At 40.4% G+C, this 12,272-nt stretch overlaps 3 protein-coding genes across 4 annotated transcripts in view; all 3 read left to right on the forward strand.

Annotated features, from left to right (window-relative positions):
* The window catches only part of myom3 (myomesin 3), a 50,544-nt gene extending 44,517 nt beyond the window's left edge, over nucleotides 1-6,027 (forward strand). Inside the window, exons 27-37 of the mRNA XM_079228208.1 lie at nucleotides 760-819; nucleotides 1,397-1,464; nucleotides 1,911-2,021; nucleotides 2,342-2,429; nucleotides 2,660-2,698; nucleotides 2,915-3,020; nucleotides 4,273-4,436; nucleotides 4,555-4,591; nucleotides 4,763-4,785; nucleotides 4,888-4,943; nucleotides 5,100-6,027. Coding sequence (XP_079084334.1) covers nucleotides 760-819; nucleotides 1,397-1,464; nucleotides 1,911-2,021; nucleotides 2,342-2,429; nucleotides 2,660-2,698; nucleotides 2,915-3,020; nucleotides 4,273-4,436; nucleotides 4,555-4,591; nucleotides 4,763-4,785; nucleotides 4,888-4,943; nucleotides 5,100-5,378 — 1,031 coding nt within the window. The 3' untranslated portion in view covers nucleotides 5,379-6,027. The remainder of the gene's footprint in view (nucleotides 1-759; nucleotides 820-1,396; nucleotides 1,465-1,910; nucleotides 2,022-2,341; nucleotides 2,430-2,659; nucleotides 2,699-2,914; nucleotides 3,021-4,272; nucleotides 4,437-4,554; nucleotides 4,592-4,762; nucleotides 4,786-4,887; nucleotides 4,944-5,099) is intronic.
* Nucleotides 6,028-6,749: 722 nt separating this feature from the next.
* fabp10a (fatty acid binding protein 10a, liver basic) lies at nucleotides 6,750-7,553 on the forward strand (the record flags this gene model as incomplete). Its single annotated transcript, XM_079227539.1, has 4 exons — nucleotides 6,750-6,876; nucleotides 7,028-7,200; nucleotides 7,290-7,379; nucleotides 7,503-7,553. Exons 1-4 carry the CDS (start codon nucleotides 6,810-6,812, stop codon nucleotides 7,551-7,553), a joined length of 381 nt encoding a protein of 126 aa, XP_079083665.1. The 5' UTR covers nucleotides 6,750-6,809.
* A 366-nt stretch (nucleotides 7,554-7,919) lies between these two features.
* On the forward strand, nucleotides 7,920-12,171 carry srsf10a (serine and arginine rich splicing factor 10a). 2 transcript variants are annotated; one of them, XM_079227665.1, is made up of 6 exons: nucleotides 7,920-8,048; nucleotides 9,687-9,981; nucleotides 10,198-10,304; nucleotides 10,434-10,602; nucleotides 11,060-11,110; nucleotides 11,228-12,171. In XM_079227665.1, the coding sequence occupies exons 2-6, from the start codon at nucleotides 9,818-9,820 to the stop codon at nucleotides 11,499-11,501; spliced, it is 765 nt and encodes a 254-aa protein (XP_079083791.1). In that variant the 5' UTR covers nucleotides 7,920-8,048; nucleotides 9,687-9,817; the 3' UTR covers nucleotides 11,502-12,171. The 2 variants fall into 2 exon arrangements, with proteins under 2 accessions (XP_079083791.1, XP_079083790.1); XM_079227664.1 differs by lacking the exon at nucleotides 9,687-9,981 and adding an exon at nucleotides 9,352-9,456 and having other exon boundaries at nucleotides 7,947-8,048; nucleotides 10,201-10,304.
* The last annotated feature ends 101 nt before the right edge of the window (nucleotides 12,172-12,272 follow it).

A 12,272-nucleotide genomic window follows, 5' to 3' on the forward strand; every position in this document is an offset into this window, starting at 1 on the left:
ATTGAATAAATTATCGGAAAAAAATCTTTCTTGGTGAAACTAGTTGTTGTGATTACCGTGAACTACACTCGTTGGTGTCTTATTGCAGAAGGGAAATGCTATAACTTTTGTGTGTCAGTTTAAAAACTGATCTGTTCCCCTTCTGTGTATTTTTTGAGTGAAGAGCAGTAAAAACAGAAAGTGATTGACCTAATTTAGGACTAGTAGTGTTGCATTTACATTTGATGCTTCTTAATCACTTGACCACAAGGACCCCCAAGGAACAGATGCATCTTAAATATGAATAAAAATTGATTTCAGTAATGGAGAAAAAGTTTTCTAATAAGAGAGGTAGAGTTTAAAATAAATGTGTGATGGTGTTATTGATTTCAGTTATCATCAATACTTAAATGCTGCATGAGGTTACAAGTGTTTTACAGGAAGCTAAAGTCTGCATTCATGCTGCATTTATTTCTGAATAGAAAATATGGGATCTTTTTAATTACCTGCTTCTTTCAACAACACTTAGAGGACCTGGTGTGTGGCCTAATGACTTCAGGAAAGAATAGATGAATACATGATCCTATACTTCTCTTCTCTTGTGTTGCTTTATAAATGTTATAAACGAACGACCTGTTCTCAAATCATAATATCATTTTTTATTGGGATTATTCTGGAAGAGAAAAACCTTTTGGAGCAACAGATCCTCATGACCTCTCCCCACATGACCTCCATGATTCTACTGTTTTGTACTGATGATATTGTTTGTGTCTCGGTCAGAGTTTCGTGAGACGCTGGCCCTGGCTGATAAGAACCGGCGTGACCATAAGAGGAAATCTGGTGAGAAGTCTCCCAACATCACTAACATACTTTATAGTAAATGCCGTTACATCTAATAAATGCAATAGCTTTTTGGTGACCATTCAGTGGAGTGACACAGCTGCTTCATCTTGCCCAAATCTCTTGAGATTAAAGAGTTGCATACAGAAAGAAAGGAAGCCTCCTGTGCTACTGAACTCTGTGTTTTTATCACCTGAGCGCTCAGATGTGATAAGGAGCAGCTATACAACTCTTTTGTGTCTCGAGGCCAATGCCCCAGTGCCCGCTTGTGCAAACAGACTGCCTTCCAAATTGTCTACTGTTCAAAGTACCCGTGACACTCAGAGTCCACATTGCACATTTTGTCTATTACGTGCAGAATAGCACGATGCAAAACAGATATTAAAGCGGGACATTTTATTACCTGCGTGCTGTTATGAATTATCACACCACTCTGATTTCAGGCCGCTGTCACTGTCAGTAATTGCCGTAATTTGCCATATAATGATGCATTTGTGTTTCAGTGGTTGCTCTGAATAAATGATTGTCTGGTGTTTCTAGTGGGGTAACCAAGTGTTCTGTTCTCTCTGTTCCCAAGGACCGTACTTCCAGGAATGTTTGTCGTGGAGTGTAAATGAGGATTGTGAACTGATTATAAAGTGCAAGGTACTTTTTTTTTTTACCAAATAGATTTGCTAATGGCAATTAGAGAATTAGCCAAACATTATTAAAAGCCCAGAAATGTTTAATCTTTCATTATTAATATATATATATATATGTATATATATATATATATATATATATATATATATATATATATATATATATATATATATATATATTGTTAAATTTGCTTAGTATGTTGTTAAATTCCCACATCATCCAGAGCAATGACAATGTTCTACTTTTATTAATACTTATCAAAAGAGTATTTTGACAGTGTGAGTGACTTCCTGGTCCTTTTTGCATCATTGTAATCTTCTCATTTACTTTCTGCAAGAAAGCAAAGAAGCGCATTCCCCAAAATGGCAACCCTTTATAGTGATGCATTTATTACAAAGATTTCCCTATGTCATTAGTAAACAAATCCATTTTTATTCCTCCATGCATAGGTGACAAATACAAACAAGGACACGTCACTCAAGTGGTTTAAAAAAGGCGCTGCGGTGACCCGAGTTGTGTACGACCAGGAATCAGGGGTCAGCACACTCACCATCCCGCAGGTATCCAAAACGATTCTGCTCTATTTTCAGACTACTAGAGGTGGGGACGGGAGTTAAGAGCTCCGGCAAATATGAACCAGCATTTAGAAATGGTCGCTGTGTAGTGAGCCAAAAAAGCAGTCAGTCAATCATTATATGATTTCTCTTATTTTCTATTATTGCAAAATGTTCCCAGTTTCACCTTGGAGTGCAAGGTTAAATAAAAGATGAAATAAAGTGTTTGGTTGTTCTCCAGAGTCATCAATATTTCACCAGAGAAGCTATGAATAAGTTTAAGTTTAAGTTTAATTTTAATACGATGGATGTTTTTTGCCCCTCAGGTTACCAAGAAAGATGCGGGTTCATTCAGAGCCGTGGTGTCAGATGGGAGAGGAGAGGACGTCAGCACTTTAGAGTTGCTGGATGACGGTGAGACGGTGTGACGCAAGTATCCACAAACAGCAGTCCCCATTTGTTCCTATGTGCATTTCAACTTTCCATCCATAATGAAAGTGAGGCGATTAATATATATTTTTCCTCTTCCATATCTCATTATGTGTCCTCAGTATTCACCTACCACTAATGTTGCATTTAGTATTCATTGAGTTCCAAAAGCAATATAAAAGACTATCTGAAAGCTCCATTGTTATTATTTACAGAGTATGACAAGCTTCTCCAGCAGCTGAGTAAACAGTGTGGTGAGTTATTCATAGTTGGACGCTCTACCTTTGTGACATGTGCTAATAAAATGTACAGCAGATTTGCTGAAGACGATACAGCTGAAAGCCATGTTAATTATTTGTTGTGTGTGTTGTTTCAAAATATCAATGCGTTTAAATCAAATATTGCCAAGGAAACTGAAAATGTATGCAAACTGTGGCATGAAATAACCAGAACCTCTGCCGTCTCTGCAGCATTGTCTGCCAGCCCACTGAAGATTCAGAGCACTGCTGTGGGTTTCCAGCTCTACTGCTCACTTAAATACAATATCAGCCACCTGAAGACCAGCTGGCTCTTCAGGTGAGTCCGCACGCAGAGCTCCTCTCTGACCTACCACACTGTGTGCGTCTACTCCCAGCCTACCAATGAGGAAGTATTCCAAACATACTTTAAGTTCTTTCAGAGACCTGAATAGAAATGTTGAAAACCATCGTGTGCAGAAACATCTGCACAAAAAAGCAAATGAAAAGTAGCTTGAAGTTAATTTTGTCTTCAGAACCATCTAGCAGTGTGGTCACGTTGTTTACTGCAAGCCACCGAAGTGGACTATTACTGGAGGTAATCATCACAACCGCGGTAGCAGACCATAAACCATCAAATGAAGACACACTTACTGGCTTGACTGCTGCACATGCACGCACACACATGCACGCACGCACACACACGCACACACACACACGCACACACACACACGCACACACACGCACACACACACACACACACACACACAACCCATTAATGTTCAAAGGTATATTAATGTGCTGTGGCATTTCTCGTCTTGATGGTGGCAACATCTAGGGCTCATTTACTAAAGTTCAGCCTCTAAAATGCGTATCAAAGTTCAACTACTGACAGCTTAAAGAGTTCATGATTTAGATGTGAAAATAGAGCCGGATCTTGCATGCAAAGGTTCTCATGTGGCAGGTTCAGGCACATCTGGACGCTGAAACACCTGGTTCATCCATCTAATATTCTGTTATAACCGATTAATACAAATCATTCTGTGGAGCCAAATGTTCTTGAAAACTTCGAGAGGAGGCTCAACATTTTTAAACATGCCAAATATATCGGTTTGAGTTATGCATAGATAAATAAAATAATGAACGATCCATAAAATAATTGAGAAAGAGAGAAAGCTGTTCCACTGGTCTGACTGTTAAACTGTATTTCTCAGCTGGTCTGTCGTGCATGTGCATAGCACCACCCGCTGGCGACTTTAGGGATAGTCTTTACAAAAGAGAACAAACAGCTAAAGAAAATCTGACTAGTGTTATGCAGACTGACACGTTCTTTCAGTCTTCAGTTAAATTAGTTTTGTATGATTCCAGTCTGAATTGTAACATGTCACTACAATTGAATTTACAATTTGTGTTTCCACTCTTTCTGAGTTTATAAACTTTCATCCTTGAATACTTTCCTCTGACGGTGTGATAAGATGTGATAAGAAAGCAGGATTATGTCCATAACACATTTTGGTAAGAAATCAGTTTTTCGTAAGCCTCGATGTAAAGCTTTTACATACAAAGGAATGCATTTGCTTCCTACCGTGCAGGGAGAAGAAGATTGGCCAGGAAGCCAGGACAAAACCTGGCAGCAATATGGAGAAAGTCTGGCTTGAAATCTCCAACCCAACAGAGAATGATAAAGGCAAATACACTTTGGAGATGTTCGACGGCAAAGAGACACACAAGCGGTATCTGGACCTGTCTGGACAAAGTGAGTGGAAATGACAAGTTTGCTCAAGAAGAATCTAAAAGACAATTTCAGTTCAAGAGAAGTTTTTTTTAGAGCAGATAAGATAAATAATGATCTTGATTGTCTACATTTTCTACAGTGTTTGCTGATGCCTTGCTGGAGCACCAGAGGTTGAAGTAAGTGCTGCACAACATGAAGCTACAGGATGAGATGATGCGTCCAGCATGGCTTGCAGTGGCACTAACAGGAAACACAGAGTAGTCGGAGAAAACATCTCAGCACAGAATATTGTGGCCTGACGCTGTGCGATGTCATATTGATTTGACTCTTTGTGTTTCGTCCCTCAGGCAAGCGGCCATTTCTGAGAAAAGTGAGTCATGTGTGAATCCTGAGATATTTTTGCCCACAACAAAGGTTAAAAGAGTCCCCAGTGCATGTCAGCATAAACTTATTGTCGCTTGTTTTGTTTCAGATCGCGCCAAAGTGACCAAGGGCCTTCCTGATGTGGTAGCCATCATGGAAGGCAAGGTATGACATTGTCAGGGAAGCAGTACTACTTATAGACAATGTCATGCTCAATTATACTAGGTTGTGATATTATCGTCATAATTTTGTGTGGTTGGAGGCCTAACTGTCCTTTTTGCATGTCATAATTTCTTGACTGCTCCCTCGTCCTCTCTCCAGTCTTTGTGCCTGACGTGCTTCATCGACGGTGAACCAGCCCCAGAGATCACGTGGCTGCGGAACGACAAGGAGATCGCTAATCAGAACCAATTTGTCATCACTAAGGAGCCTAAGTGCAGCACCATCACCATCAATGACGTCAAAGTGGCAGAGTCTGGAAAATACAGCATCTTTGTGCGCAATCAGTACGGCTCTGAAACGGTCGATGTGACCGTGAGCGTCTACAAGCATGGGGAGAAGCCTCCCACACACGCGGTGGAGATGGGGTTTTATGCTTGAGGTGGAGATTCTGATTTGAGAGAAAATTGAAGGTGGATGGATTTAAGATGATGAGATGGAATGATGCTTGTTTGTTCTTGTGTTAGGACATTTTATTGAGCATGTGGAAACTTTTTTGGGATTTGAAAAATGTCCACTAACAATTAAGCAATTTAGTAATCACCTATAGTCTGCAAACTGTCTATACAGCATTTACATTATAAACAGTCTATGCATAAATAATATGTCAGGCTTCTCCTGCAATGGAGATGCACAATTACAAAGTTCTGTTGAGAGAAAAGAGGAAATTGCTCCAATTCCCCCAAATAACATGTTCAATTCATAAGCAGTACATTGCACCACTAATTAATTAAAATATAATCAATTAGAAAAGCATGCAGAGGATTTGTTGCTACAGACTTACTTGGTCTGGTATGTCTGGTAATTTATATATTATAAGCAACTGGATGTCGGCTCACATTAGATTAAATGAGCTAACATTAGCTTGCTGATGGAGAGAGCCAGTTGGCCAACTTTGACTCTTCTCTACTTGTGCTCCTGTCACATTACATTTTATTGTTTAACCATTATTATGTAAGTGTCTTGTTTTAATGGTTCACTAAGAATCTGTCATAATGAAAAAAGCTCCACAGAGGAGCAGTTGGTAAATCAGGTGTTTGTGTCTGTGTGTGTTGTGAATAAAGCAATTTCAAACGATTATCTTTTTTATTTTTTTATTATTATTTTCAAGCGCACTCACAGATACTACATTTCAGCTTCAGATTCTTAATCAGTAAACTACCTGATTTTTTTTTAAGTATTAAAGAAATTGTGGTCTGCTTTCTTTCTGTATGATTTTGCAAGCAGATATCAAGTCTTGTTCAAAGCAAACAGTCCGTAGTGTCATTAACCTGCTGGTCCTCAGCCAGGTAGACTCGCGTTAGAGGTTAAACGACACAATGAGGAAAGGTTGCAGGCATTCATCAAATGTTCAACAAATGAGTCCTGAAATAAAATACATGTAAATAAGTCTGATAGTGTATTAAATAAATAATTTTCTCGTTTTGATTTAGCACGTTCCCATGCTCAAACTCCACTTGGGGGCTCTTTGAACACAGTAAATTAAGATAATGTCAATCATTTTCATTTTCATTCTGAAATACAAAACAAAAAGTCTGTCCATATTTCTTATTAGTGAGACTTTTGATCACATGGGATAAAAATGGCCATCTAAATTCCTCTTTGGTGGACGTCAAGGTTTGTCCCAACAGGAGTAAGTGAACTCCAGGTTGTTCAAACAGCGGTGATTACTCCAGAGGGGTTTGTTACTCATTAGGCACTTGCTTTCCTATAAGAAGGTGCAACACAACAGTCATATCCTTCACATTGTGTTGAGCTTCACACAGCTGTCACAGCCTCCAGCCCGCCTTGTAAAACCCAGATCTTGAGAACATGGACTTCAATGGAACATGGCAGGTCTACTCCCAGGAGAACTATGAGGAGTTCCTCAGGGCCATGGGTGAGAAAACAAACTAATTTCAGAAACTAAACACATATTATCTTTGGAAGCTAAAGACAACGTGGCTATTTTGATGCAGTGACTTACTTCTAATGCTAAATATAACCACTGTGCACTGTACAGTAATTAACACATACACTTTGCTTGCCAGATCTTCCAGAGGAGGTTATCAAGATGGCCAAGGACATCAAGCCCATTACTGAGATCAAGCAGAAAGGTAATGACTTTGTTGTCACCTCCAAGACACCTGGAAAGACTGTGACCAACACCTTTACCATTGGGAAGGAGTCTGATATCACCACCATGGACGGCAAGAAGCTCAAGGTTTGTACTTTGAGTTTACCGCTCATTTGTATGTCACACCACTGTGTTTTCTGTATACGATATGAACGGTGTCCTCCTCTGACCTGCAGTGCATTGTCAATCTGGAGGGTGGCAAAATGGTCTGCAACACCGGCAAGTTCTGCCACATCCAAGAGCTCAAGGGAGGAGAGATGGTAGAGGTGCGTACCTTACAAGAACTCACTCATTCGATTTCACCTTGATGTATCGTACACTAACATGTAATGCAATGTGTCTCCTGGCCACAAATTAAACGTGTTTCCTTTTCCTGTGTCCCCTTTCAGACCTTGACCATGGGCTCAACAACTCTCATCAGGAGGAGCAAAAAGATGTAAAATTGGCAGTGAAGAAACCAATTTATATTTAAATAAAAAAAGTTTGCTTGATAAGTGTGGTTTTGGCACCATATTTTGTGTCTATCTTTTTCGTTCTGCCTACTTCCAACATCCCTATTGAGAAAATTAATATTATTAAGAAAACAATTGAATAATCTAAAATAAAACAATAGAATCATTGGATAAGTTAAGTTATGAGTGTGTGTGTGTGTGTGTGTGTGTGTGTGTGTGTGTGTGTGTGTGTGTGTGTGTGTGTGCGCACGCGCGCATGTGCCTTCGCGGCTGTACATTATGTGCGCATGCGCACTGTAAGGAAACACTTAGACCACGCAGTCGCCTTCGTGTAAAAGCATCAGGGCTTGTGTAAAAGAAATTGCCGTTGTAAACAAATTCCCGGCCACATAATCATAGTAACGGGCCGTTAAAAAAAATGGCGAGGTACCTGAGGCCGCCCAACACGTCTCTCTTCGTGAGAAACATCGCCGATGACTCCAGGTATGTTCTCGTGTTAACCCCTTCAAGCTAACGTAATGCTAGTTAGGTAGCAAACATCACCAAAATGGCCAACGGAACGAGTGAGCCCAAATTAGGAATGGACACAAAACAAGTGTGGTGGTTCTGTTTTAACCGAGTATTGCTCCACAGAAGTGCTTAAATCACGCAATGTAGCTAATGAGGTTCGCTCACACGAAGCTAAGAGTGTCGTTGAAGCTAGCGTCGCTCACTGGCCCGAACCAGCGAGTCGCTTTTTATTTTATGGACATAAATAAGTAATCTAGCGCGACTTCGATGCCAGTCGGTGGTGTTTCGTGTGGACTACGTCACGTAACGTGAGCGTTGGAGAGCACGTTTTCCACTTTTTTTTTTATTACGGCCGCAGTGAAGCCAGCAGCGAGACTTTATTATGGCGTTAAGCAACGTTCTTAGAAAATAGACCTGCAGACACGAATAACACGTGGAGCTCCTGTTACAGTCCAGTTAAAATGTGGGGAACGAAATAAAGATAAATGCTTAATTAAACGTGTTGTTATCCGCGATTTTTCCGAGGCAGGTTTTGTTTACTGTTATCAATTAAACGAAACATGATACAATGTTAGTGAAGTTCACCTGGAGCACATAATAAATAAATACATGCACACATACATGCATCATAAAAAAGGTGCAGATAGTTTGATCATTTATGTTCCATTTGGTTTTGAGAGATCGTCCCTGAGAATCATATAAATATGCCAATACAATATGAATGTTGTTCAAGAACAGCATACGTGGGGAATACTCACAGACCTTGCTTTACAAAGTGTTTTTTTTTCTCCCATTTATTTACATAATTTCCCTTTTTGACTGGAAAGTTTAAGAAATGTGCTGCCCCAAAAAACCCTTACACAAAATACTTTAATTGATGAGATGCAGTAGGCAGAACACAGAAAACACTGGCCCACTTTCATATGTATTTCTGTTGAATTATCATGGCTTCTGAGATGTTACTGTAATAAATTCTGACATGTTGTGGTCATTTTCTAACCCCTGTGACTTTGCCACCCCTGTTAATTAATAATTCATGCCAGGTCTAGCTTTTACGGTGGCTGTGGATGTGTGACCATGACTGACTGTTTTGTTTTATACTATTAACACATTTGAACCTTCTTTTTGAAGTGGGAGAGTCATTTGATTTGTCTGCAAATAACTTTTGTCGTATGCTGTGCTGGCACCAGCTGCAGTGTATACCTTGCACACTGAGCTCCAGCTAAATTCATATGACAGCCAGCAGAATAAATGTGCTTATTTCATGACACTTTAGGCCAGAGGATATACGACGTGAGTTTGGTCGTTATGGGCCAATAGTAGACGTCTACATTCCACTTGACTTCTATACACGGCGGGCAAGAGGATTTGCTTACATTCAATATCCTTTATTCTTTTATTTTGGAAATGGTGTTTTAACAGAGGGATTGTAAAGCATTGCATCTGACTTTTTGGTTGCTGTTGATTCAGGGACGCCTGATATGTCAATGGCAATGTGTGTTTGTTTTTTTTTATGTAATTTTTATTTTCTGAGAATTATCTGTTTCTGATAATTCATGTATTCAGATTTAAACTTATACCTAACCAATATTTCTTCTGTTGTTGCCTTAGAATGGTAAAGATACAGTTCTGGAGATCCCGCACCAAAGAAAGTTGAAAAGCGGTTATAGAGTAGATTCAAGCACAAGAGACACCCAGGCAACAAGCAATAGTGGAATTGGGAAAATAAAGAGAGCAAAAGCATGAAGATACAAAGGAGAAAAGAAAGCGCCCAGGCTTCCATTTGTCTACCAAAGGAAGGAAAAGCAAAGTGTTTATTGGGCAAAGACAAGCAGGAAACCTCAAGTTCTTCTGCCAAGACAATAAAGATCAAGCTGAAGGTTAAAGGTAACAAGCCAAACGTTTTGTATCCTACCGAATCTGATCACCATCAATATTTGTCTTGTCTTCACTATTTGAGATCACAAATGGGGCCAATGATTCAGTTGTTTGTTGTTTGTTGATCTAAGTCCAGGAGCTGTCAACCTGTGTTGCAGTCTCTTTTTTTTATTGTTGTGCATGTGTGCAGCCTTCTCTGTCCCAACTTTCCAAATATTCAAAATAAAAGGCCTTAACAATACAGCACGTTTGAAGATGTCCGGGATGCAGAGGATGCTCTCCACAACCTGGACCATAAATGGGTCTGTGGGCGTCAGATCGAGATCCAGTTCGCCCAGGGGGACAGAAAGAGTATGAAACCTTTGCATTCCTATCTCAGAAGCATAGATTTAACTTCTGCAACGCCTCATTCAGCATTGTATGGGAACTATTGAGTTAATAGGCAACGAATGTTCTGGCGTATTATTTTTCCCCATCAAGCTCCGAACCAGATGCAGACCAAGGAGCGCCATTCCCCTCGCAGTTCCTCCCGCCACGACGATGATCGGGATAGCCGCCGAAGACGGTCCAGGAGCCGCAGCTATGAGCGCCGCAGGTCACGGAGCCCCTCCCATGAGCGCCGTCCACGGAGGTCTGAAAGCCCAAGAGGGTGAGTTATGGCAACTTTTGCTTTATTGCACTTGCAGTAACTTAAATCCCTTCCAATAGTTCAAATGTTTTTCACTTTGTTATGAACTATTTTTCTCATTGCAAAGCTGAACCAACACAGAGCGACATCCATGTCCTACATTGTGTGTATTAATGCCAGCCATCAAACCTCAATACTTTACTACTGTTGCATCAACATTTTGTAAAGATCTAAAAAAAATATACAGATCTAAATCAGGAAACTTTATGCTACATTTAATAGTTGGATGATTATCCTGACTAATTTAGCCTATAGTGCTGGTACAAACCAATTGGGTCAGTATTAAAGCAGGAAGCCACACTGCTTAATTACGATAACTCAATATTCTCGTGTCCTGCTAATAAAGGTGTGCACCCAGTCTTTTATAGAATCCAAGTCACACCCTGAAAAACCGGTTTGTGTTTTGTTCTCTCTCCAGATCTTGTTCCTACAGTCGACACCGACGGAGCAGAAGCCATGAAAATGAAAAGTAATCTTAATTTCTCATCTAGTCGTTAAAAGTAGTGTAAAATAAGCAAGGGCCATTGTACTGCACCTTTACAATCCCCAGTTGTCATACATTGATAAGTAATGTTCATCCCACCAGGTACAGAGGTCCTCCTCGTGAGCACCACAGGACACAACGTGAACCGGGCTCACGTAGCCACTCGGCATCCCGCTCTCCTCCACCCTCCAGACCCATGGCCAAAGGTAAAAAGAGCCAGTCCAGGTCCCACACCCCGGGTGAAGACTACCACCCAACCGCCAGTTCACAGAAAAAGCCTGTGGGACGATCTCCATCCCGCTCCCACTCTAGATCCATGTCCCGCTCACGTTCTCGCTCCAGGTCCTGGGCTGGACGCAAGTCTGGAGGCCACTGAGTGTCTGCTCCCCCCAGGCCCTGTTAACGCTGTCTCCGGGGATGTTTGCGTTCAGTTATAACTAGAGTTAGGCCCTGTTAGCATTTGTTTATCATCACATAATGGAGTCTGTTGCCGAAGGGGGGGGGGCGGGGTGACGAGAGCAGCAGACCTGGTATTTCTTTTAGTGAAAAGGGGTTTTGTTCTAAGTGATTCGTAAAAGAACGATTGATACGTGGTCAGGTTTTTTTGGACTCGTAATGTCAGTTGCTGCAGGAGAAAACATGTTAGTTTGGCGTTGCCAATAATATTTTTGTACTTTTGATTTCCCCATATTTTTGTTAATGCCTGTCTTTTTGGCTCTATTTGTGTATGATCTAAACATTAATAAAAATTGCATTTTACTTCAGGCCCAGACTTATCAGTATTTACCAACTACGCTGCCCAAGCTATTATACAGCAGGCAAACTAAACTGGAGTAGCTGTAATTAGTATTGCAATGGCTGATGTATTGAATGCAGTTAGTTGCTACCTAATGTCGTCTAGTATGCTATGTGGCAATATGTTGAAGATTAACTGCAATAATTTGTCATGTACTTTGTTCAGTGAGTGAAACAGTTGAATATTTCAAGTGTTCCTTAGTACTGTTGTCCTAGTTTGACTTGGTATGCTTTGAAAATAAAGACATTTTAAAAACAAATGTGGCCAAGATAACAATGAAAGCCGTAATAGAATGAAACCATAAGGTTTGTAAACTATATGAAATAATGAAACCATAAGGCCTGGACTAAC

The sequence above is a fragment of the Taurulus bubalis genome (genome assembly GCF_910589615.1).
Source record: "Taurulus bubalis genome assembly, chromosome: 12".
In the NCBI taxonomy this organism is placed as follows: Eukaryota; Metazoa; Chordata; class Actinopteri; order Perciformes; family Cottidae; genus Taurulus; species Taurulus bubalis.